Source organism: Cryptomeria japonica, chromosome 6, assembly GCF_030272615.1.
Source record: "Cryptomeria japonica chromosome 6, Sugi_1.0, whole genome shotgun sequence".
Lineage (NCBI taxonomy): Eukaryota > Viridiplantae > Streptophyta > Pinopsida > Cupressales > Cupressaceae > Cryptomeria > Cryptomeria japonica.
In genome coordinates, this window is record NC_081410.1 from 100,261,062 (window position 1) to 100,289,024 (window position 27,963).

At 36.3% G+C, this 27,963-nt stretch overlaps 1 protein-coding gene across 1 annotated transcript in view; it reads left to right on the forward strand.

Moving 5' to 3' along the window:
* LOC131039747 (RPM1 interacting protein 13) overlaps nt 1-24,191 on the forward strand; it is a 31,430-nt gene extending 7,239 nt beyond the window's left edge. Inside the window, exons 2-3 of the mRNA XM_057972583.2 lie at nt 23,388-23,474; nt 23,605-24,191. Coding sequence (XP_057828566.1) covers nt 23,388-23,474; nt 23,605-23,754 — 237 coding nt within the window. The 3' untranslated portion in view covers nt 23,755-24,191. The remainder of the gene's footprint in view (nt 1-23,387; nt 23,475-23,604) is intronic.
* The last annotated feature ends 3,772 nt before the right edge of the window (nt 24,192-27,963 follow it).

Genomic DNA, 27,963 nt, shown 5'->3' on the forward strand with positions numbered 1-27,963 from the left:
TCCAAAACTTGCACAATGTATTATCAAATTTTGAAAGAGGATTAGAATACTCATGACTATTTCACTAGCAATAAACTTGGAAGAATTTTGGCAGGATTCTAATAGCACCTATGTACGTTCAATTCTCATATGGAACCACTTCCTCATGTACCAATTTATAGACAATTGAACAAGCTGGAAACCACAAATGTATTGCAAAACCATGTTACAAACCCCAAAGAGGGTGCCCATGAAGATTCCTTCCAACTTGAAAAAAATAGCAAGTCGGTAAATCATATGTAACCTCATAAGATATCGTCATAACTTGTCATAGAATCCCCCAATAGAGGGTGGCTCTGAATCCTCTAAACATACCCACCTTATGACAACTTGACATCAAATGCCTTGCACAAGTTCTCATGCTCCATTTGAGGTGGAGCGCAATTATATAGTAATACAAATATAAAATTTGTCATGATTATGTAAAAAATGCTAAATAATCAAAAAATTATATCATGTACTTGCAAAGATTAAGATTGAGACACTTTAATTCCCAACAAAGGTTTGGCTTTTAGGTCACATTCAAGATAATTCTAATTTGGTGTATGACACTTGTGGAATTTTGCTCACTAGCAAATTTTTGCCCATTGTCTTAGATATTGATTTTGAACCTCATGACCAACTTAAGAATTCTTATAAATTTAGTAGGATCCTCTATGCATCGTTACTTTATTAATGAAATACATCATATATAAACCTCATTATTAGATAAATTTAGTAAATCCCATATACACTCTTCTAGGATGACCGGTATGAGTTGACTATACATGACACGGTGACAAAAAAGGATTAGAACAAACAATGAGGTTCACTTTTGGTTAAATTTTTTCAATGTGCTTTTAAGCAAGTGATTTATTGTCCAATCATAAAGCTCAAGTCATATGCACTACACTATATTCTTTGATCCTCTTGTCATTTACAAGCTCAATTAAAGGTCATGATCACATGAGCTTTGGAGTTTGGCTTAAGTTGGGTATGCCGTAGAGGAAGTTCCCTTATGTGTAGTAATTCTCCATTTGAGGAACTAACACACAATTTAATGAATTCAATAGATATTGTATGCCCATGTTCATATAGATTCAATAGGTCCCATGTATGCTTTTATTTTATTCGTATTCAATAGAATCATATAAACATTGTTTTTAGACATTTTCATGAAATGTCTTGTTTAAGGTGGTTAATTTCTTTTTATGGTAGTAAATAAAGAAATAGAAAGAAATATGTGGTGTCTATATTGGTTGAATGTATTCAATGTGCTTTTTTCGCAAGAATGAATTAGAGCGAATTGGTTGATTGTATTCGACATGTTTTGGACACATCTATGCATTCTATAGATTCCTTTTGTATTCAGTTTTAGTTACAAGTATAATAATGTATTCTAATTTATTTGTTGACCCTCTTCGTATTGTTATTTAGAGGCCTGATGAATTGCCACAAACTACAATATTAGTTCAAAATGGTTGTGTATTGAGAATAGTTTTATTTAAAAAAATTAGGTTGTAGAGGACTTAATATCAAGTATAGAAGTTCCCTTGCTTAAATTGTCCCCTTTCCATTAGAGTCCTAGTTTTTGGCCTATAGAATCACTGCCTATTTTTTGTCTTGATGAGCAATACTGTACCTGTAATACTATTCTCATTTCCATTTAGGAACTTAATGATATAAAATAGGCTTATTAGGATTGAGACAAACTCAAACAATAGTTGCGCTCCAATTAATTTTGCTTCTTACATTTCAGATAATGCTTAGAAGCATTTATGTTAATTGTAGGAATGCCATTTTTGAAGCATGTTAATTTCTTTGACCTGTTGAGCAATACTATATTCTTGACTCGACTTATTGTCATTCCACACTAAATGATAATGCTTGAACATGATTCTAAAAATCTCTACATGATTACTTCCAAAATCATGTTCAAGCTTAATGAAAGTAACAACTACCCTTTGTTACTACCAATGTTTTTCAAAACCAATTTCAATACACCTTCAGTACCATCTGAATCAACCAAGCAATTTCTTCCCAATTTTAGAAGTGCTAGTTACATAACCTTACCAAACCATATCAAAGCTAGTAGCTCTATATCACAAATGTACAATCATCCACTATAGATAAAAAAACTCAAATATCACAATCACTAGACATGTTTATTGATCATTTTCAAAGGGTTGGTTCTTTAATTGAAAAAAGATAATGAATCTGTGAGGCATGTGAACAATAAAGTGTATTAGTATTATGTAGGGAATGTCTCCATCATTGTTTTATTTCTCCAATGAGATCTTTATTGTTTGTAAAGGTTTTCTCTTGAGACACTTGCTGGCATTAATGTAATGAAGACTTGATAATGTGACGACATTCTAAGATATTATAGGCATTGTAATAATCATTTGTTTATTGCATATGGACTCATGCAGTTCAGTTTGGATTACTAAGTATTTTCTCTATGTAATGCTTGTGATTTGATGCAATATGTGTCCAGATTGGCTCTTCTATGTTTCCTTCCATTGTTTTCTTTCTTGCTATTTGTGACTCTATTCTAGAAAATTGCATACCCCTTTGCAATTCCACCTACGCTTTTGTAGCCACTTTAGTGTCCATTCCCCTAGCATTTGAGTAGGCTCATTTCAGCCCTTGCATCAGCCTTTTCCTTCTTAGGATGCTCAGGAAACCCTTTTTAGCAGCTACCTTTCAGCTTTAGTTTTGCATAAACCACATGTTTCTTGTGCCACCTATTGTTTTGTAGTGTGACTCTTCTGGACACTAGCGTGCCGTGTGGACGTCCGCACGCCGCGCATTTGTCTTGCAACATCTTAACGTTCAAATGTCAATTCTACGCATTTCGACACTTGTCACCTATCTTGGTCGGTAGAAACGACTCAGAATCTTTTGAAATGGCTCAGAATCTTTTTCCTTCCTTTTCTCTCTTTTAAATCCATCTATTCTCTCAATTCAATCTCTCTTGGTTCTCTGAAGAAAGATCTCTCATTCTTTGGGCTCTCACAACTTTCTCTTGTTCTCTTTCTCTTTCTTGCTACAATATCTCTAATTTGCTGGAGCACTCTCAACCTCGCACAATGGTCTTTGCATCTCCCTTGGCTTTCTCAAGCCTTGTTGGTAATATCTATCTATTCATCTTGTCTTTGAGCATCTTGGGATTTATCACATCCCCTATCTATTTGATCATTTTATCATTCTATCTATTTATCTTTTGATCTATCTATCTATTTGGCTATTGTGGAGGTGGAAACACCAACACAGGGACTTAATTGAGGCAAGTCTCCAAACAGCCCCAAACATTTTTCCTCTTCTTCATGTGTGCAGGTTTATTAGAAGCATTTGAATGCACGAGGGTTTGCTTGTGTTTTACTTATTTCATTTGTATTCATTTATTTTTATATTTATTATCTAGTATTCGATGTCACATTTCTAACTTCTAGGCTTTGCAGGTTATTTGAAAGAACAAAGTTGGGTTTTTGAGTTTCTAAGGCTTTCCTGTTCGTGGTTTGTACGAGACTACAGTGTGTTGTGCAAATGTTTGAGCGCCGTGCTGGCGTCCTTGACTAAGACGCTTAGATTCAAACTGAAGACTCTCTGTTGTATTCTCTTTCCATCTCTATAATTAGATATCTTCACCAGTTTCACTAGTTGGAGATATTGGAATATATGTTGTGAAATTGGCTCTCAAGGGAACATAGTTCTTCCCTTTGCAGGGTCACTTTTGCACCATTACAGTGACTCTATAGCCCATTTGATGGGCATCGGTCTCCAATCCACTTGACCAATCTCAAATTATTCATAGCAAACAAAACGTAAACCAATAGTGTAGGAGTAGGAGTAGTTTCTATACATTCATAGCCTTGCGATAAAAACTGGTAACTATCTTTGGTAAGCCTTTAAGTGAATTTATTTTGTGTGGGTTATGATTGTATATTGTTATCAGCTATATAGAGGTTTTAGGTGACAAGTTTTCTTGGTTCTGTGATAGTCTTTGGGACCAAGACATCTAGTTGGGTTCGGTTGTCATTATTTTATTTTTTTCATTTGATGTTATTTCAATACTTGTTAAGGTATACCCTTGGGAATACCTTGTGAGTGTAAGCTTAGCTCGAAGCGTAGGAGATATAACTTGCTCTCATAGAGTTGGATTGTAACCCTCCATGGTCTGTTTATGAGCTGATTTAACTTGCATGACAACAATCTTGGCCTTGTGCTTGAGATTTGGTTCTAGGACGTGTAGTAGTGATTTTGGGAACCAACACTTTGGATCTTCTCCCTCAACATCAACTTCAATTTCTCTCATAGAGTTGGTTTGTAACCCTCCATGGTTTGTTGATGAGCTGATTTAACTTGCATGACGACAAACCTAGCCTTGTGCTTGAGATTTGGTTCTAGGAAGTGTAGTAATGATTTTGGGAACCAACACTTTGGATCTTCTCCCTCAACATCAACTTCAAGAAAGGGTAAAGAGGTTCATTGGACAAACTTTGATTAAGTACTTGCTATCCATCTTGTGCATTTTTATGGTTATTTTGGTTTATTCCTTTCATTGGTGTCATCCGTCCTTTTATACTACAGGTTCTATTGAATACTAGCGGGTTTATTGTTTTTCCAAGCAAGATTAATGGTTTTACTTAGGGATTGCCAAATGATATGACCATTTACCTAAGCATCAACACTTGGTCACATGGTAGGGATCTAGTTGGAGTGGACTAAATCCACATCCCATGTCTAAAAGAAGGCCAACAACACTTCCAAATTGTGATCTCCAAAAGAGGAGGGAAGATCAAGAGGAAAGGGTGGGCTAGGGTTTCCCCTAGCTTCATTGCAGCATGTTTTTTCCCTTCAAAAGTGGTCAAAAAGCATGAAGAGGCAGTTGAGGAGTTTGAGCATGCATAGGAGAAGGTAGAAGGAGTCTCCTGATGCCTTGCGACATTCCTTTCGCGCTAGGCCTATGATTTTACATTAAAGCCCGTCTTATTGTGGAAAATATGCCCTGTTGTGCTTGATGTATGGTATTTTATTTTTTGGTCTTTGCTAGGTTATGATGAGTAAATGTGTAGAATTAGAGGAGATAAGTGAGAAAAAATACAAACACCTAGCCTTCATTAGCAGTGGTGCCATAAAAATGGCAGTCCATGATAGATCATTCATGTGTAATTAGTGATAGTCACAATGATAACAACATGATGAAGAGCACAATGAAAAGGCCATATGGAGGTTATAAACTGTAGCACAGCTATACATTGCATATTCCACAATGCCTTTGCATGAACAAAGAGATATACCTCCTCTTCATGATTCCAAGCATTGGGATTGACATAGGATTCTTCTCATCCTCGATCGACAGGTAAAGAAGATGTGATGATATTAGGTCAAGAGGAAAGTCATTGTTGGGAGGGGAAACTCCACACAAAGATAGTAGACAGCAAAGAGCTCAGTCATAGTCATGGGCAACAAAAGCATGACAGATGCATGGACCAACTACAGTGATAGAGGACAGAAAAGACAATCCTTGAGAGTTTTGACTGTCACAATGCTCTAGGATTCCTAAATTCCAAGGGAAACAGTGCTATCACAGTCACATAATGACTGTCCAAAGAAATCATGAGATGCTAGAGTCACCTAGAACAGTGACAAAATGAGAAGACAACCCAAAAGATCAAAGAAGACAGAAGACAGTGGTATGGGAGATAAAGAAGCAGATCTAAGCTTTAAGTGACAGTTCTTAGCCAAAGAGAAAGGACTTGTGAAAGGGCATAGGAATAAAGCAAAGAAACAAGATGAAGATGACAATGGTCTAAAAGGAAGACAGCTGGTTATGAGGAGAATATAAATATTTCACAGTCAAGTGATTGCACATCATTCTCAGTCAAGTGCTTCATTAAAAATACAACAAAAGGCAGCAGAAATAGAGCATGAGGATATTGAAATGATGACAATCAAAGCCTGGGTGTTAAGGAGTCCAAACAATGAAGAAGGGACAGCCATATGACAATTGAGCACATTCAAATCAACAATCATGCTAATAAAGTATATATTAAGACTGAGCACTGCAGATGAAAAAGGTCAAAGTGACTAAAGTGGAAAGATAAGTCTGTCCTCTTTGTTAAAATTCTTTTACTATCACAAGAAAGCTCCAGGTTGTGTTAGAGATGATGATCTTTTGCCATTTTTGCAAAAGAAATGTTTGTGAGGGGATGATAGAATGTTTGTTTTATGAAGAGGGCACACAAACTGAAATGATAGACACAATGCTAAAGAGCAGGAAAAGCTCACAAGAACCAATTTTTCTTGTTCAATGCATACCATCATTGTCCAAGGTGGGAAACAGTTTAAGAATAGTGGACTGAGATGAAGAGACAACATGTAAGTACAGTTCCATGAGTTGACAAGCATCACTGCCTAGAAACGAGAAAGCTAGTAAATGGAGATGGTGGTTATAGTCCATGCATCATAAAGAAAGTCAGAGATCTGTGAATGGCAGGGTAGGGAAGCAACTGACATCCTCATGGAAGAAGGTATAGTGATAGTCTAATGAACTGTAATCATGACAAAATAAAATGGTTCGGAATAAGGGACATTGAATAATACATATGGTGGGATCTTATAAAAGGAATGGCAAATGAAAAGGTATGTACTACATAGCAGATCTGCTAGCTATCCAAGGACAGTCACAATCCTTGGGAATGCCACAGTTTTAGCATAAGATGGCACTAAGAAAATGCATGCCATATTAAGGAGTCTTCTAAATGACAATCCAAGGGTACTTATGGCAAAATTTAGGGGCATAAGAAGGCACAGTGATAGTACCTTATAGAGTGAGCATTGACAGTCCCTAACAAAAGCATAGAGATAGTCATTCATTAAGAAAGAAGGCAGTCATTAGTGGCAGAAAGCTCCATCCTTAAGTGAGTGGTGACAGTGTTTTAAAGATTCAAAAGGACGTAGGCATTCCAAAGGCTTACGTGACAGATTTGCTGAAGAAAATGAACAGTCAAATGACAGTTATAACAAATGAAGGGATTAAGTGCAGTGAAAAGAACAGGTTTATAACTCACAAATGACATTTTTAAGATGAGCAAAGACCTCTCAAGGAAATAAACACATGAGGACAGCTGTTTCAGGTCATTATGACACCTTTTGAAGCAGTTTGAGAAGGACTTTTGGCCAAATTCAATCCCATCCGACCCAAGACAGTTAAGGGCATTGTACAAGCTTTTAGGAGAGATGGTTGAACAGTTGGATGAGGTGGAACAGGAGTGGAGACATTATGGAGAGCATATAGGGCAGTTTAGTGACTGTTCATGTGTTTGAGCAGATTTAGGGGGTAGTTTTGACCTTGTTCAAGGCAACAACAAGCATCAGGAGTTTATGGAGTGGCACCATAATTACATGGGTCAAAGTAGGATGTGATGTCCCTGAAATTTGAAAGAAATTAATCAACACCCCTTAGTGAACACCTCTCGCACATCTCCCGTAGAATCTTAAAGGAAACAGAGATTAAATGTTTTTGCCAAATAAGACAAATCGCATCAGCCACACTAGGAGACTAAAGACACTAGAAGACAAAAGGCACTAGAAGGCAAAATATGCTAGAAGACAAAATATATTAGTAGACAAAAGAATAAGAAGGGAAACATATTAAGAAAGTATCATGCCCCCAACTGTAAGTAATGATCATCAATCGGCACCGGGTGTAATGAAAAGGCTGCAGGTGTAATGAAAAGGCAGCGGGTGTTAGTGAGAAGGCAGTGGGTGCACAAAGAAGAGGGTTATCCCTTCAAAAGATGTAACCCTTCCCAATTTAAGGGAGATACAAAAGGAGTTAAAGCCTCTTTTGGAGGGGCATCGATGGATAGAGATCTGATTGAAATGATAAGACATCACAATATTTGAGTTATAACAGTAAGAGATATAAAAAGCAGTAAGTTGCAGAAGACTGTTATATTTCTGAAGTGATTGGTATACCACATGCTGAATCTAATATTTGTTAATTGGTGAATCTGGTTAGGAATATAATTTATTTATATATTTAACTTGCCAATCCATCAAGAATCTTAGGATTAATGATTATTCATTTGATTTTCATAAAGCAATCATATTAGGAATTGGCAAGGAAATATAATAGGGAGATGTAAGAGTACGAGTTCCCTTAGTTAAGTAGACCACCCATTGAGTTTGATTGCTTGTGAGCCAAGGGGTTGGATTGTCTTGGTTGGTTGTTTGGTGCTCTTGGGCTTAGTTGTGGAGGATAGTCTCCTGACGCCCAATTGTGCTTTCCCCTCAAGTTTCTACTATGGTTGGTTATTAGGAATAAGCTATAGTGTGCATGTTTACAATAGGAATTTTCATTATCATTTTGTTTGATGTTAATTGATTATTTTTCCTAAATTTAATTGCTATTGTGTAATTTAGTGAAAGAATACTCTTGTTAATAAATTGTATTATTGGATTTGTTATTTTTGGGCAAAAATCAGGTACTCCCTCAATAGAGGACATTACAATTGGTATTAGAGCCAGCCTGCAGGGAAATAAATAATGATCAACTCATAGTTCAAAGGCTATCATGATCACATGATATGGTAGTGTAGATGACAGTGACCAAGTAAGAATGGCAAGATATGAAGGAACTTGGTACTTAAAGATAGTAAAGGCCTACAAACAATAGTGTTATGTTTTTAAGTGACAAAAGGTAAATTGAAAACCAAAAAGAGGCAAAAGATTTCTTGACATGGTAGTAATGTTTATGGTTGAAGAGGACAGTGATATTTAGGTCTAATAGGGAGTGCATAAAGTGATGAAAGGAGGATAAAAGTGTTAGGACAGTGGTATTGAGTGTGTAGATAAGTATAGGATGTGATCCCTTATGGGTCACCATGAAAGGCAGTGAATAGAAAGTGTTTTTATACACTCACAAATGTCGTTGTCAAGCACAATCAACATTAAAAAGGACAACCCTCACAAAAGGACAGTTCTATAGCCTATAAACATCAAGCTTATGACAATCACCATGCATCAAAATATAATCACCTAACCCTCTGTAAATCTTGGGCAGTCATCAATTAAGTATTTAGTAATTGAGACAATCCCCACGTTGAGAACTCTTCACCTAGGTGACTGGGAATTTTTTGCCTTATGGCTAACATTTGTGTGCTTTTCTCATATGCTTCGTGTCTTATGTGTATTTACATGTACGCTTCATGTCTTGCGTTTATTTACGTGTGTGCTTCATGTCTTGCGTGTATTTATGTATATTACATGATACTCTTTGTTCTGAAAGCTCTTCCATCTTCTAACTCTAAACAGTACTTATCCGCATAGTGAAACATACAAAGGATCATGTTCAAAATTGAAACAAGTTTTTAAATAAAATATGGACCCAGATTGTATGCATTGATCTGTCACTATGTCAAGTTACTTTATGAATATTAAACAGTCAAACTCACAACATTGCACTTCTATATGTGTAACTTATGTCATGAACTCCTAGCATTGTAATGTCTCCATTTTATAATGAATAGTTAGCATGACCGTTTCACAACTTAGGTTGTAGATGTGTGTCATGCTTCTAATCATCATCTTAATAAATGCAAAGCTCACCCTTGCTTCGACTCAATGAGATAATCATACGTTGGATCAATCTAACGCGTTCCTTACCAATAAAAGTCACAATTGCAAGTTGAGTTAATGTTAGAGTTGCACAGCAGAAGCTAATTATATCCCATGGAGGATCTAAGGATGAAGCTTTTTCAAGGGTTAGTTTAGGGACCCTCACATTGAAATAATTTGGCTAAAATTGACATTGCTTGAGGACAATCAATCTCGGGAGGGCCGACTGTCATGCTCCCACCCTGATACCTCCTTAAATATGATATGCATCTGAAAATTGTCTTGTTTGTAAGAAATCACAATTTTCTGATATCTAACCGACTCCCTTATGTAACACTTGAGTTTGATAAAAATAATTAAAATGCTGCCGACTTTCCATATTCTGGAGCCCCTCTTTATAATGTAGAAAATACATTCCTGGCCGACCATATCATGAAAATATATAATATAGTTATGCTTAATAAATGGCTGAGTTGCTTATAAGTTCATGTGGCCGACTCTCCATTATTACAAGACAGCGATTAATAAATAGAAGGCAGCGATTATAATTAGAAGAGATAAACTAAGTCAAATTACACTTACACAAAGGCTGACTGATAATTAAATTGAATAGAGTGCAAGCCGATCCTACCTTGAGCAGCGCCTCTTTTGAGAGAGTTAAAGAATAAATTATTTGTGTTTTAATTAGGCCGACACTTCTTGGAGTGTCACCTCTTTTGGTGAAGAGTTACACTGAGTGATATAAAAGGGCAATGCAAGGAGGTTAAATAAAGAAAAAAGAAAATGGAATATCATTGGATGACAAAGCAGATGTAAGGAATTTTTGCAAGCAGATCAATAGTAATTTATAAACAGACTTGAAGCATAAGCATGAATAAAGAGAAACAATGTGGAAAGAAGTGAGTATGGTGAACAAGCAGCTCTAACATCCAAACACAGGAAGATTTTATGGAGACAAAATAGGATAGAATATGAGCAGATTTATGAATGTTTTATGATCAAATTTAGGGAGGATTTATAAGCAATGATGCAAGTATTACAATGAATATTGTTTGAAGAAGAACAGATCTAGAAGCTGTTGATTTAATGGTAGTGCTCGTTAACCACAGGCAAACATCAGATCTGTTGCCTTGCCAACCATAGATGATAAGCTCTTATCGTCACCCCCAAGCACACTGCATGTCCTTCATGTTGTTGAATTCATATCTATTGATGCAATCATGACCTTGTATATATATGAATCAATACCTCTTAATAGACCTCAAGTTGGCCATATACTTTTGGCGCCATGGGTAGGGTCAGAACTATATATTACAAGTTACATATGAGTCTCCCTTAGTTGCAAGTTACATTTAATTTAATCACAAGTTACACACAAGTGGTCTGCCCAATTAGGGCCTGCCCCAAATTAGACTCATACAACTGAGATATCCAAATGCCAAGGCCGACAGGCCACTTGGCATTTTGTGCACTAGGTCGGCCCTAGAAGGGATCCAACTTAGCTACACAACAACAGAAGCAGATCGAACCAACTAGACAATCATATCAAGGGATCAATCCAAGTAAAAAGACATCAACAATCGGGCATAAAATCGATCAGATCAAAGGTTTTCTATATATAGCAGAGTCGCAGACAATAGCAATATTAATTATTATACATCTTTGTGGTATGCAGCATGATAATATTTTAATGCATAATTCCTCACATGTTAATATAGGCAATAATATGTATGCAATAAATAGTTTATTTGATACATAACATCTCATATATTGGATATAAGCAATAAGCTGGAATATGTAGATTCCTTGTCTATTCATCAAATTACTGCAATCAATCATGATGAGGTTAGTTAGGGAGTACAATGAGGGAGAAACTGATATGAAGTCCCCTTCCAAGTACACCACCTCATGCCACCTCATGGTGGATGGTTGGCAACCTGCCACATGAGGCCAAGTGGGGCAAGGTGTGTCCCGCCCTTGGGCTTAGATGGGAAGGATGCTTTGGGCACCCTATTGTGGTTTCCCCTCCAACCTCTACAATGGTTGATTGTTGGAATGGATTCAAAGAAGTCTCAATCATAGAAGGGTAAATAAGGTGGTATGAATACGGATGGTAGATACAAGTTTTCCCACTAAGTACATGTTGATGGTGTTTTCACGCACTATGCAATGTAGAACAAAATACCAAAGGCACTCTATCCTCTCTTGAATAAAGACTCTCAAATGCTGAAGATTTGCAAAGGATCACTCGAGATGACTTCAAGGTTCTCAATGTTAGGTCTTAACGTGTTGGATAACTTCAATGGTATGATGTGATTTGATGTACCTGTGAGGGGACTTACATACTATCTTGATTCAATCTCAATGGTTATGATGTTCTTCAAATGATGTTGCAATTTCGCTTTTTTCTACTTCTATTGATTGCTTGAATAAAAAAAAGTGAAAAAAGGAATAGGGTGTAGGAATGCTATTCTAAACTAAGGATGCAAGACAATGGACAATTTCAAGTGAGCTCAACTAAGCTTCGCTTTGACATCTAATGAACATCTCCACAACACTAGTGCAATCTTCTAAGGGTAGCTCAATGATTTTCAAATTATTAACTCAAACATAGACACCTTCAAAATAAAGCATATCAATGATGAATAGTAATTGAGCTTAAGCTTAAGCTGAATGATTCTAGTTGACCACGCAAGGCAAGTTTGCAATCAACAAACTGCTAGTAGTATGGATAATGGAGCTTCACTTTCAATCATGCACATATATCTTCTACTCATCTAAAACTTCAAAGAAAATTCTATTCTAATTTTTTTTTGTCTTTTTGATTATAAGCTCTCACAAAAGGTATGAAGAAACCAGCAAATGCTCCAAAACTCAATAAGTCACAATAGTTTCTAGTGAGTTACAAATGAAATGAGTTGAGCTTATATAGAGCTCCCAATTACAATGGATGGCCAAAATTGAACTAGAATCATGGGCCCAAATTTTGCCACCTAAGCCGTAATTAGGGTTTGTTGTTACAAAATACCTAACTTATTTCAAAGCATTAAATGACAACCAATGGGAATGTGACATCCATTTGGCACAAAATACGAGGACAAATCTTCCAATAGGAAAAATGATTGCATATAGGATCGTAACAAACTTTCTTCTAGAATCTTGTTGCCCTTATCTTTTTCTCTTTTTGCAAATACAATGAATCTGGATGTCATAGATTCTATCTCGGTTATTGGGATTGTAGGTAAATTCTTCACTTGCTCTTCTAGGTAGCTGATTTCATCCAAGCTGGTGGTGAAGGTTTTCTCCCAATCTGGTCCAAAGTCTCTAGTCTTGCTGGCAAGTACGGTGAATGAATGGATAACATCTAGCTGCTTCTCGGAAGGCATTCCATTTGGTTCATAGAAGAGAATTTTCATTTTATCTATCAAATCTTTCGCAACAATGTCAACTCCTTCATTCTTTCTTTTCTCAAGAATAATCTCAGCTACCTCCAAGATATTATCATGTATTGCATTGATTGCTTGATCAACTTGAGTGCACCCACTATTGATGTCTTCAAATATAAGTCTCCTCATGCGAAGCAAGTTGTACCATAGCTGGAAATCAGGTGATTGCCCATCCTTCACTATCCCTTCACTTATCAATATTTGTCTCGGTGTAGGCTTTGTTGCTTACAATATAGGGATGGTGAATTCTCTTGTGTAGACAAAGGCGTCATATGCTACCTTGAGTGTTTAAGTCCTTTCAAGAATCATCATAACCTTATCAAATATCCTTGCTAACTCCCTTACAAATGCCTTCGCCTTTCTAAATGTCTTGGTGATCTAAGCATCCAACAATTATGCTTGAGGCCTTCATCCTTTCAAAATCGTCAACTGTATCTGAAGGAGGTAGCAATGATAGTGAAGTTGATGGAGCACGTTGCCTTAGTGGAACCCTAAGTTGTTGGGGGTAGCTTCTCAATATGCTATCTCCTTTTCTAACTTGATAGTCTTCTCAACTTCCAACTTGAGCATATCATGAACTGTTTTCACCGTATCATTCATATCTTCTATTGCTTGATCAGTGGTTGGAGGACCTAGATTGATGGTCTCCAAATCAAACTCTTTTGCTGTAATCTCATCTTCTGGCTTGTCTACTCTAGGAATGGTAACTTGTATGATCCTGGATCCTTCTTCATCTCTTGTCATCTTTGACATCCTAGTGGCTGCCCTCTCCTCATGTTCTTGATTTCTATCCAGGTAGCTTCCTAGATCGAATGGATCTTGTTCCTCTTCTACAATCACCTTCTTTGACAATGTTTCCCTTAGCCATGTAGGTATAGCTGATTCGTCCTCTTTAACTTGTATCTCATTCAACTGCTGCTCTTGTGGAGATGTAACTTCTTGTTCGTCATCATCTTCAATGTTCACATATGTATCACTGCCTGCTTCATCATTGACTAGCTTGGGTGAAGATACCTTGTCATGGACCACTCGCTTCTTTCCCTTATCACTCATTCCGTGATCAATACTTGTTCCATCTGCTCGATTCATTTCTACTTGATGTACAAATGAAGGACGAGGTGCTTGACTTGACTTGTTTTTCTTCTTTGGATGTTGCTCTTCATTAACTTCCTTTTGCCGAGATCCTTTGGAATGAGATGATTGAGCTGCATTCTCATTATGACTTTCACTTTCCTTTTCATTGTTAGAAGATTCAACTTCTCCCATCATTTGAAATGTCACTTGGATGCCTTTATCTTGCAATATATGCGTTTGTGCTTCTACCCATTGCTTGGTGTAGATCAAAACTGGCCTCATGAGTTCTTTCAAATCTGTAATCTCAACATCAACCCAGCTAATCTTCACTTCCTTGTCCTTTTCTTTCTCATAAACTGGCAAGAGGTGTCTTCCACTATCGTGTGCTTGATCAACAACATCGAAAACCTTAGTTGCTTTGATAATCTCAATAGGTAGCCTTGAACACGTCTTCCTTCTAATCTCCAAATCATCTGGTGCATTCATGAAATGATCTTCTAACTGCAACCGATGCCCATGCTTCTTTCCACTTGTCTTTCGGATGACACCATGGGGATCGAAGTTATCTCTTGGAGTGTATGGTTGGAGGGAGAAAGTCATCAACTCTTCATTTGTTTTCTCAGCTGCTTGCCAGGATGGACAAACGTCCAAAGACTTTCCTAATGAAATAGGAAAAGGAGTCTTTGCTTTCAATTTGTTCTTTTGTGCTTTGTTGTATGCTACCAACTGTCTCACCAATTCAAGCAGTATCAATTTGTCCGTGGGATATCTCGGTAGCATGAGAGGTGGACAAGAGCATCCTTGAACTCTTATATAAGTGAATTTAGGAAACCAAATGAACCATGCATCGAACTTCTCCACTAATTCTTTTCCTTTTGGGGATAGCCTCTAATGAATACCACCTTGTAGTGTTATTGTGATGTGCATAGTGAAGGCATCATTCGCCCTCCTGTAATGTGTCTGATTGAGGTAATACAATTGTGGGTATGAATCGCATGCTCTTAGTTGTCCTGATTTGATACCAATCGGTGCTCTGTATGTTAGTCCCACATACTGATAAGCCCAGGTGATTGAGTATATGATGTATGATCCCATGTAGAATGCCTTCGTTCACTCAAGCCTCCTCAGTTGTAAATCAATGTTGTTGCCGATGATTCTTGCCCAATTAATCCTTTCCTTTCTTAGTGACACGATCTCCATGAAATAGAACATCTAGACCTTGAAGTGGAAGGCTTGCGAGATCTCGAAGACTCAGCTAAGAAGTGTGATTAGATCACCAAATTCCTCCTTGAAATCAATCCTGTGAAACTTGCTTGGAAGCTTGGATCGTGGCTTGCTCTTCAATAGCGAACACTTGTTAACTATCTCTTGACATTTGTTTGGATCATCATCATAAACTATCTTCGCACTGTCAATGTTCTTGTATTGAGGTATATGAAAGGCTTCGTCGGTTGCTTCTTTAGAAAGGTAGGCAATCTCTCTTCCATCATGTGTCACAATCACTCTCCTATTTGGATCGTAGTGTCTGGCACATTCGATGATGAGTTTGTTGCATTGCACTACCAAAGGGAAGCCTGCCACCTTCACAATGCCACTATCCATCATCGCCTTGGCATATCCCGTTGGTTTGGTGGTGTAAAGCGAGCCTTGAAACTTCTTCATATCAATCTAGCCTAGATTAGGATCGCCTACATTGCCCCAATATGATGTGATCTTTGATTCCACCTTGATGTTTTTTGAATCTTCTTTGATGAGTGCTTGTCTTGTTCCAGCCATCTTGCACCTGTGAGAATTGGCTAAGTTAGTTTCATGTAACAGCATCTGCTTGCAAATATGCATCGATCATCTAAGCTAGGGAACATAATTCTAATGACAATCTTGAAACCGTAGGCTACTCCTCCAGCCCTTGATTGAACATAAGCATCTTAAGCCAACAGTAATCCCTTCAAAAGCTCTTTAAGATGATTAAAATGAAACAAAGAAGACTACTATAATCAAGATCAAACAATAATCGAATAAGGCAAAATCAGATCAGCATAAAACATAGTCTGATTTTCTGTCAGAATGATTGAATAACCTGATCTCAGACCTGCGAATGTCCTAAAACAAATTGGTGATCAAATGAATGGACCAAATTGTCCTCCTTCCAAGTTCGCTAAACAATAATCTCGCTTCCAAACTTGATTGTTGATTAATTCGAAGTCAAAATCACCGTCAAAGTTGCTGATTGCACTTGGTGTTGTTTACTGTATTTCTCATTTAGACTCAGGTTACAGTCAGAATTTGAATTGCCTTCACTTGCTGTGTCAAAATCGCACCTTTCACATATTAGCAAATGGAGATAGCATCAATCCAAAAGCGAGCCTTGAAACTTCTTCATATCAATCTAGCCTAGATTAGGATCGCCTACACTGCCCCAATATGATGTGATCTTTGATTCCACCTTGATGTTTTTTGAATCTTCCTTGATGAGTGCTTGTCTTGTTCCAGCCATCTTGCACCTGTGAGAATTGGCTAAGTTAGTTTCATGTAACAGCATCTGCTTGCAAATATGCATCGATCATCTAAGCTAGGGAACATAATTCTAATGACAATCTTGAAACCGTGGGCTACTCCTCCAGCCCTTGATTGAACATAAGCATCTTAAGCCAACAGTAATCCCTTCAAAAGCTCTTTAAGATGATTAAAATGAAACAAAGAAGACTACTATAATCAAGATCAAACAATAATCGAATAAGGCAAAATCAGATCAGCATAAAACATAGTCTGATTTTCTGTCAGAATGATTGAATAACCTGATCTCAGACCTGCGAATGTCCTAAAACAAATTGGTGATCAAATGAATGGACCAAATTGTCCTCCTTCCAAGTTCGCTAAACAATAATCTCGCTTCCAAACTTGATTGTTGATTAATTCGAAGTCAAAATCACTGTCAAAGTTGCTGATTGCACTTGGTGTTGTTTACTGTATTTCTCATTTAGACTCAGGTTACAGTCAGAATTTGAATTGCCTTCACTTGCTGTGTCAAAATCGCACCTTTCACATATTAGCAAATGGAGATAGCATCAATCCAAAATCGCCTCATTCACAATTCGATGCTGGTAAAAATAAAGATGCTGATGATGAAAATGTAACCACTTTACTGTGACAAGAGATAAGTTCGCTGTCCAAGATGATCAAGTTTGACGTTACTAGTGACCTCGCCTGTATGGAAATTGCTGTCAACCAAACGGTGAAATTCGCTGTAGCTTATATCAAAAAATGAGAATCGCCTCACCTTGCTAAAATCATTGCTATTCAAACATCTGTCGCTGCATCTCCAAAATTGTTTGGGCATTCATAATTTGAACAAAATTGCGAATATCTAAAATCGCATCGCTGATCTTGAGGATGTATTCATTGTCAACTCATTGTGGTGATAATAAGGCAATATCGATTTCAGATTGATCAAATGAAATGATCAATCTCAAAATTATAATCGCTCAAGAGATTGTTACCTCATCACACGCTTTAGGCGATTTAAATTGCATTTTAAATTGTAACCTTTGCTGCCTTCATTTAATGGTTTAATCGATTTGCAAATATGGGCGACTCTTAAGATAATCACGTTACATTGCTTCAATGTAAATGTCCTTTGATCGCTGCCTTCATCAAATGTATCAAGGTGCATTTGTAAATGCTTTGCAACATGCATTAAATAATTGCCTTTGATGCTTATTAGAAGGGCTTCAAACTTTGTATAAGTCATTGAATGTAATCAACCAAGCACATCAATTGCATAATTGAATGTCATTATTTTAAATGCATCATGTTCTTCAGCGATCCTTTATTGAATGCAAGTTTATTATTGACATCCAAATTCGAATTTAGCATTTTAGTTTTTTTTTTCTAACCCATAGGCAATCAATTCATAAAGTTGAAGACTTAGGATTAAATGCGATCCAATGATGCCTTTATGTAAGGCTTCGATTTTTGCAACTCTAGCCGTTATTGAATGCAATCCCTTTGTATTCATTGCAGCTTGCCCAATTCACTAAATATCTCTTGATCAATCATTAGTGAAATACATTGAATTTTGCATTCAAATCATTGATCGCCTAGCTAAATAATCCACATCAGCCTTCACGACATTGCAGACACCAACTTTTAAATGTTTTCATCTGTGCGACTATTCTCATGAAATGCTTTGCATTTATTGTTCAAGTCCATCTTCGAACTTTAAAATCGACATTGAATATAGCATAGGGATTACGTTGTAAAAGTTCAAATGTTGAGGCAACATCATTGAATGCTCATAGTTAGCACACATCATTTTCTTTGCTCATTGCACCTTCTCACTTTATCGTAGTCAAACATAGGGTCCCGAGAGCAATAACAACTAAATCATTTTCATGCCTTAGCCAAATTTTGATGCTTTTCAAATTCTAAAGGTGAATCGCTCAGCTCACTTCATGCTGGACCATCTCACGAGAAGACTTCGACACTTATTCGACACTTATTCCCCATTTGTGATGGCGCGATGTGTGATTTGGTCATGCCAGTACACCACCTCATGAGGGATGGATGGCAAAATGCCACATGAGGCCAAGAGGGATGGTATATCTGCCCTTGAGCTTAGTGTGAGGATTGCTTCGGGCACCCTATCATGTCGCCTCATCCAAGCCCTGTAATGGTTGAACCCCAATAATAAATTATAGATATTGCTTGATTATTTAAACTAATTTGATAATGAATATATGTTATTTAATTCTTTAACCTCAGTAGGAATGATTAATTCTATGAATTATATTTTTTAATAATTGCTAACATGATTGTAGGATCTCAACCAAAAATCTATCTTGCTTAAACATTTTTGGGTAAAGTTATATCTCTAAGTATATTGCATTTCTTATTTTTATTTGAGTTGTGATTTGAGGGCAAAATCCCCAAAAGGGGACATTACAAGAATAAGATAATCCATCATCCGTTGTAGAAGCAACATTGATAAGGTGAAAATTTGAATGAGGGGTTGGTACCTCTAGCGGGAAAGTTTTCACGAATTGAATGAGGGGTTGGTGCCTCTAGTGGGAAAGTTTTCTCGAATTGAATGAGGGGTTGGTGCCTCTAGTAGGCTGGAGCCTACGAATTTTGTAAAAGAAGAATTTATATAAATCATTAATTTGCCATGGTTTTCTCCCATAAGGGTTTCTACATATATCTTGTGTTCCATTTGTGTTGCATGATAGTTAGATCTTATGTGAATGATAATATGCAATGGATATGTTTATAAGATTAAGTTATATACTTATGAAGTTGAAAAAGTAAAAGTTTGTTGTCATAATGAATATATGTATAACTTATGAACTTCTAGCATCATAAGGTCTCCATTTTATAATGTATAGTTAGCATGATCATTTCACAATTGAGGTAATATATATGCGTCATGCTTCTAATCCTCATCTTAATATATGGAAAGCTCACCCTTGCTTTGACTTAAAGAGATAATCATACATTGGATCAAATCTAATATGTTCCTTACTAATATAAGTCAAGATTGCAAGTTGAGTTAATATCAGAGTTGCACAGCAGAAGCTAATTATATCCCATGGAGGATCTAAGGATGACAAATTTACAAGGGTTAGTTTAGGGACCCTCACATTGAAAGAATTTGGATAAAATTAACGTTGCTTGAGGACAAGCAATCTTGGGAGGGTGGACTGTCATGCCGCCGCCCTGATACCTCCTTAAATCTGATATACATCAGAAAATTGTCTGATCAGAATTTTCTGATATTTAGCTGACTCCTTTATTTAACACTTGAGTTTGATAAAAATATGTAAAATGCTGCTGACCTTCCATATTTTGGAGCTTTTCTTTATAATGTATAAAACACATTCTTGGCTGACCATATCATGAAAATATAAAATATAGTTATTTTTAATAAATGGCTGACTCGCTTTTAAGTTCATGTTGGTGATTCCTCATTATTACAAGACAACGTTTAATAGACAGAAGGCAGTGATTATAATTAGAAGAGATAAACTAAGTCAAATTACAATTACACAAAGGTTGACTAATAATTAAATTGAATAGAGTACAGGCCAACCCTACTTTGAGCAGTGCCTCATTTGAGAGAGTTAAAGAATATATTATTTGTGTTTTAATTTAGGCCGACCCTTCTTGGAGTGTCACCTCTTTTGGTGAAGAGGCATACTGTAGTGATATAAAAGGGCGATGCAAGGAGGTTGAATAAAGAAAAAAAGAAAATGGAATATCATTTGCTGAGAAAGCAGATGTAAGGAAGTTTTGCAAGCAGATCAGTAATAATTTATAAACTGACTTGATGCAGAAGCATGAATAAAGAGAAACAATGTGGAAGGAAGTGAGTATGTTGAACAAGCAGCTCTATCATCCAAACATAGGAAGATTTTAAGGAGACGGAATAGAATAGAATATGAGCAGATTTATGAATGTTTTATGATCAGATTTAGGGATGATTTATGAGAAATGAAGCAAGTGAAATGAATATTACTTGAACAAGAACAGATCTAGAAGCAGATCGAACCAATCAGACAATCATATCAAGGGATCAATCCAAGCAAAAAGACAACAATCAGGCATATAATTGATGAGATCAAAGGTTTGCTATATATAGCAGACAATAGCAATATTATTCGTCTTTGAGGTATGCAGCATGGTAATGTTTTAATGCATAATTCCTCACATATAATATAGGCAATAACATGTATGCAACAAATAGTATATTTGATACATAACATCTCATATATTGGATATAAACAATAAGGCAGAATATCTAGATTCCTAGCCTATTCATCAAATTACTGCAATTAATCATGATGAGGCTAATTAGAGAATATAATGAGGGAGAAACTGATATGAGGTCCTCTTCTATGTACAGCACCTCATGGTGGATGGATGGCGGCCAGCTACATGAGGCTAAGGGGGGCAAGGTGTATCTCGCCCCTGGGCTTAGATGGGAAGGATGCTCCAGACACCCTATTGTGGTTTCCCCTCTAACTTTGACAATGGTTGATTATTGGAATGGATTCAAAGAAGTCTCAATCATAGAAGGGTGAATAAGGTGGCACAAATAGGGAGAGTAGATACAAGTATTACCACTAAGCACACCGCCTCATGAGGGATAGATGGTGGAATGCTACCTGAGGCTAAGAGGGATGGTATATCCGCTCTTGGGCTTAGTGTGAGGATTTCTTTGGGCACTCTATCATTTCTCCTCATGCAAGCCCTGTTATGGTTGAACCCCAATAATTAATTATAGATATTGCTTGATTTATTTAAATTAAGATGATTATGAATATATGTTATCTATTTCTTTGACCCTAGTAGAAATGATTAATTGAATTCTATGAATTATATTTTTCAATAATTGTTAACATGATTGTAGGATCTCAACCAAATATCTATCTTGCTTAAACATTTTTGGATAAAGTTATATCTCTTAACTATATTGCATTTCTTGTTATTATTGGACGTGATTTTGGGGCAAAATTTATGGTAATCCCCAAAAGGGGACATTAGAAGAATAAGATAATAAATCATCCATCTCTCCATGCAGCAATACCCAAATGTATCCTGTTTGTTTCCAACTCCTGCTGAGACACCTTAATGGCAACAATGACTCTTTACAACTCCCCCATTAATTTTGTCCTTCCTTCCATTTGCCGATTGCATTGCACTCAAATGTAATGCCCCCTCACAGTAGCCAACCAGGATTAATAATCTCTCCCTCTCCATCCTTTGTACCATTACAAATTAATTTTAGTAATGCATATGTATTGTCCTTGCTTAAACTTTTTCACAGCATTTTAATTCTCGTTAATGTATTTGCTGCCCTCTTGTCATGCTCTGACTTAAGGTTCTTATTATACTCAAATTCTCAACGTGGAGTGTGCAGATTTATTTCAAAGAGCTTGGAGTGGAATTAAGACCTGCCAACAACGGAGACATGACAAAAAGGCCATAATCTAATTGAGGTTTTGGACAAACTATGATATTGCTAAAATTTGTTGTGCACAAAATGTGTACCGTTTACATTTTACTCAATTTCTAGAGGAGTTCGTGTCAAGTTGCTATCCATAGAGGCTACCTAGGATTTTATCCTTTTTACATAAGGGTTCTAGTTTCAAACCTTGTGAAGCACACTGTAGTTTTTGGTTCTCTCATCAAAATGATAGTGCTATTGAGGTTGGGAAAAACTATAGTATTGCCGAAGAGGACATTCTTTGCATTTCACACAATCTTTAGATGAAAATTTCTAAGTATTTACCTTCCATAGATGCAAACTAGAATTTTGTATTTGTTGAAGCCGAATTTGGATTCTTTAATTCTATAAGGTACAATTAAGCAGTCAAATTGTTAACAATTCTTTTGATTTTCCAAATAAATGTCTTGATGGTACCTATAATGTCTTCTTTTAGTTTGTCAAATAAATATGAGATATAACAAAATACTTTTATGTTTACAGCTTGAAAAGAATATTTGTGAGATATGTAAAGGAATATTCAACATTAAAAGTTAACTGTTTTTTTTTCTTCCTTTTGGACACATTTACATACCACACACATGTTTCCACATTGTGTAAATTTGTTTTTGCCATTTAGTAAAATGCAATATCATTTGTTGTGGAGGCCTATACATAGATACATAGAGAAGCTTAGAGTTCTATCAATTTGAATGGTGAATTGAAAATTTAGACTGCAAATAGGTGCCTACACAAAACCTACAGAAAAAAAGTAGTCCCGACATATTTCCTTCATAAAATTATAATTTTTTGCAATATATTGCAATAAACTTTTCATTGTAATAATCAATTTAACTGCTTGAAGGCTCATATATGTAACAATTTTTTTAGACCAATGCTTAATTATGAAAACAAGAAATAAAAAAGAATTTGATTATGCAAATTTTAAAATAGATTACAATTTATTCTTCTTTATTTAATAAATACAATTCCTTGTTAATGTGAGTCTGATTTTCACTTACTGCATTAAGATCATTTGTTTGATATGCCCACATTTGTGTCTTTTGATGGATTAATCTTCCTGCACATTAAATTGTGATAGCAAGATTTGATCTACCCATCTATCCAACTTTACAATAAGTCCAGTGATATTAAGCTAAATAACTCGTCTAGTAGTAGAATTGTCCTTTTGGAGTTAATAGTTCATATTTATTGACATTCAATTTTTTGGAAATATGCAGGTTGCATGCAGAGATTATCCTCATGCAAGGCATCTCTGTATGAAATTTCATTTCAAAAGTACGTCACATCACAAGCATTGCGAATTGGTAAGTTAAATAGGTTTCAAATTTAGGTGGTGTGTTGAATTGCTGTTTTTTGTTCTCCAATATAAAGTGGTTGGCTGTTTTGGCCTCTTTGAAATAGCAATAAATGTGTTACCTGACATCAATGTTGCAGTGCTACTGTTATGTATGTGATGTTCCTGCTCCGTGTTCCGACTGGAACAATCTACGGGATTCTAGTCATTGCCATGCTTCAGACAAGGATGATTTATGGAAAATGCGAAGGAAAGCGCAGAAGTTGGCATGCACTGCTGTTAAGTTTTGACTCTCAATGACTATAATTAGCTTCAGCCCTCCCAGTTAAGGTTGGTAGTGCAAGAGTGGTTGCACCTATCCTTTGTGTAGGTTCACTTTTGTTGGCATAATTTCAATGCCTTTTATAATATGTTAAGAGGTGATGAATACCTCTCATTTTCCCACAGAAAGCTTGGTCCTCTGATTTTGGTTCAGAAGGTTTACTTATTTTATTGTTATCTCAATCATGTCCCAGGCGAAATGTATTATACTTTGGAAACATGATTTTTTGGAAGTCCCATATTAATTGAAAAGATATTTGTGTACTTATGTACCTGGAAATTTCAGAATTGCGAAAATTATTCTCTGTTGGAAGACAATCAAGGTAATAATGGATTTTGTATTAACCTTGAGATAATGATACGAGTTTGTCGGTTATGAGGTAAATGATTTTGGTATTATATTGCAGACCTAGCAAATCTTAATTTTTAAAGCTAATCATGTTACAAATATTTGCCATTGCTAAACTATTAATTATTATTTTTAATGCATCTTTTTTAATTCTATTGCTTGGTTATGAGGTGAATGTTGAATCTCTAAAAATCTATTGCTGAATGATAATCAGTTTGTAGGTCCCTGCTTTCCTATTCTAGAAAGTTGCTATTGATATTGGCAGTGGACTTTTGGAATTTTTATTGCTGCTTCACATAAAACTGGTAAAAAGTAAATGCAATGTGGAATTCTGGCTGTGCAACATATGTCAACGATATTTATAAAACAGATCTCTGATTATTCTTTGGCTTACATGTCATAAACTGTGTAAACAGCTAAATGTTGTGCAGGATATACATATTATACATTGTGTATATATATATATATAGGTCTGTTGATTTTTCCCTATTTTTATGATTTAATATTGTCAGTTAAAGGTTATGCTTAATATAAGCATTTCTCAGTTTTTTTTTTGGTGTTTCTTCTTAATATGCACCTGCTTAGATATGTGTTTCTTCATTTATATTTGGACTTGTTTTTCTACAGGGCGTCTACTAAAGAGTTCTAGCCTAACAATTCTAAGTAACTTGTAGTTTCTAGGGTATTTGTGGTTGCTCTTAATTGAGCAAAAGTAGTGAATGTCCAAAGCAGCTTTCTTGTTGGGTGAGAACAACATGGGCAAGTTTTGTCCCAGCCTTAAGGTACATGAAACACATGACTAGTGTATGGCTGAGTTGAGGGGATGCAATCCTGGGTACATCGATTTTTATGAATGCAAGGGTTACTTCAAAATGGTTGTTGTAAATTAAAGCAAAGGATCCAATTCTGATGCAAGAGCATTCAAAATGGTTGCTTTAAATTAAAGGAAATGATTCGATTCTAATGGAGGAGCATTCAAAATGGTTCTGATTTTGATGCATCTTTGGTTCTTCAACATTCTGCATTATTCAAAAATAAAACAAATTTGGTTTTCAAACCCTTTTGGTTATGAAAGACGCTATTCACATCGAAGACACTTTTGTGGCCAAAAGTATTTGGTGTTCCTGAGAAGCCGTTAAGCCCTGGCTTTGGTGGGTAGGTTCAAGCTTTCAAGATGGTATTTCTTTCAATTGGCACAAGTCTCCACTTCTTTAGATTCAAGGGCTTCCTCTTCCCTGTCTACCTTGAGTTCATGCCTTGCGGTTTCACAAACAATGCATTTGCACACCTCATGATTTGTTTCCTAGAGCTTCAACGAGTCTTCACTCTTGAGAAGATATGAAAGCCCAATTTTGGCTCTCGACTAGATCGAGTGACATTTGACATTGTCATGTCAACCTTGCCTCTGAATATGCTACACAAGATTGACATTCACACTGTGAAGCCTGTTGAATAGAATAGGATTGAGAGGGGGGGGTTGGGGGAGAAGGGTGAATCAATTTGGATCTCTAACACAACTTTATTTATGATCTATTAAATTTCAAACCATTGCTAACATATTACTTTAATGAAATCATGAAAGCACAAAACACAATCAACTCATGAACACCTCTAGATTGGAAAACCCAAGATGGGAAATACCACGGTGAGAATCACTCTCACAATATAGACATAAATGATTACAATAAGTAGGCCACATGTTAGGGAGCTCACTGCTTTGGACTTGCAAGCTAAGGTGCACAACTTTAGGGCAAGATACAAAGGACTTGTTCAATTGAAACTCATTGCTTTAGGGCAAGATACAAAGAGTTGCCAAGAGACATACCGTCTTTCGATAGGAAGAGCTGAATTGGAAATGAATAGGATCTTTTGATCATGAAATTGACTTTGAATCAATGTGTCATGTGTCCAATATCATGGCAAATACATTTGACCTCAAATTCTATTACCGAATACTATCAAAGCTCTTCTCAACTAACCGTCGCACACCTTTTCAACCAAATCTGTCTGCATATTAATCATATCTGTAGCCCATCATTTTAGACACATCCCATACTTCTATACTTCTCAACACACACAATTACTCATCCTTATATGCAATGATATTCATTAAAACTATCAACTAGGTTGGCCCAAAGCATAGTATATAAAATTACATAAACTAGATCATCCAGACCAATAATATCCAATGCGGTCCACTCCAGGAGAAAGAGGGGACCCAAAAGCAACACCACACATCCCTCTAAGTTGATTCCAACAAGTCGCATACCCTCACATCTTCCAAATCCGGTTCCAAATGAAATGTGTAGATAAACAATAAAACTCAACAACCAGTCGGCCCAAAAGCATCTTCCAATGCAAATTACCTAATGCAGATCTTCACACACCATGGTGAGACCCAAAACAATATTCCAACTCAATTTTCAATGCATATTTGAACGAAAAACCATGATCCAAACAAGATAATCCATCCAGGCACATTGAGACCCAACACAACTGACCATACCAAGCACAAAGTAGCATAACTCATACTAAACAAAAACAACATTGGATATTCAAATCATAACAGTATACAAGCCAAATAAGCATGTCCTCCAAATTGCAACACTTGAATTCACATATCTGAAAGCCACTAAGAAAATTCCAGACCAATCTAATAGACACTCTCACTGTCAGAGAACAACAACAACTAATCTTATCATTGATAGTACACCATTCACAAAACATCAACATTATATCCAAGTTTACACACCATACTCTTCACAATCTGAAATAGAACATTCTTTCATCGGGACATTAAATACTCTTTCTTTCATATTGAAGCTTTTGTTACACTGATCTTCCATAAACTCCTCATGTAAGCACAACATCTTCACTAGACAATATGACATCATTTGAACGCTTAATACTAGACCAAATATACGTGTAAACATCTATTACCAACTTTATATAACTTACTGTATCATCAATGATAGCACAACCTCAACTAAGATACCGATCAAACTTAACACCAAGCAACACATATTGATATCATACATCTCTGATCATATTCCACAATAAAATTCAATTGAGGCACCAATCAAACACAACAACAACACCAATTTCTAACGCTCAACCAACATTACAAAATAGAGAAACCTTCATATACTTGCATGACAACATAATAACAATTCACCTATCACCATCTATAAACAACAGTAGTTTGCACAACCCAATACTGTATTTGTACCAAACCACATCTAGACCAATAGGTTTGACATCAATGACAACATATAAGACTATATCCAAACTAGACCACATCCGGACCAACAAGACATCGAAACCAACAAGTGATATCAATGACAACATACCTCAGATTTCCAACAAAGTCTTGGTGGAAAGACTGACACTAGTATCCCAATATCGCTTTTTGCAATTACAAGCTGCGTTTGAGCCACCGTTGGCTTTCTTTGCACCTTCCTATGGTGCCTGCTTTGAATCTTTGGTGGCACTTGTATTCGCCTTTGTTTGTTTGGCAATAATAGTTTCACAACATCTTCTCTGTTGTCATTGAGCCTAACTTGCCCATTTCACCTAGTGTATTCCTTTCCAAGGCTCTCACATTTGGCATATGGGCATCATGGGTCCTCATTGTCCATTATGTGGCCAATTAGAGTCTTTCAAACACATTTTTTCGTTCTATCATTGTGCTCAAAATTTGTGGAGTTGAATTCATGACTATTTTTGCACCTTGTGTTGTATTCTTTTCCTAGGCTTGTTTGTGGGTTCTCATCTTTGGCATATGGGCATCATGGGCCCTCAACGTCCATTCAGTGGCCAACTAAAGTCT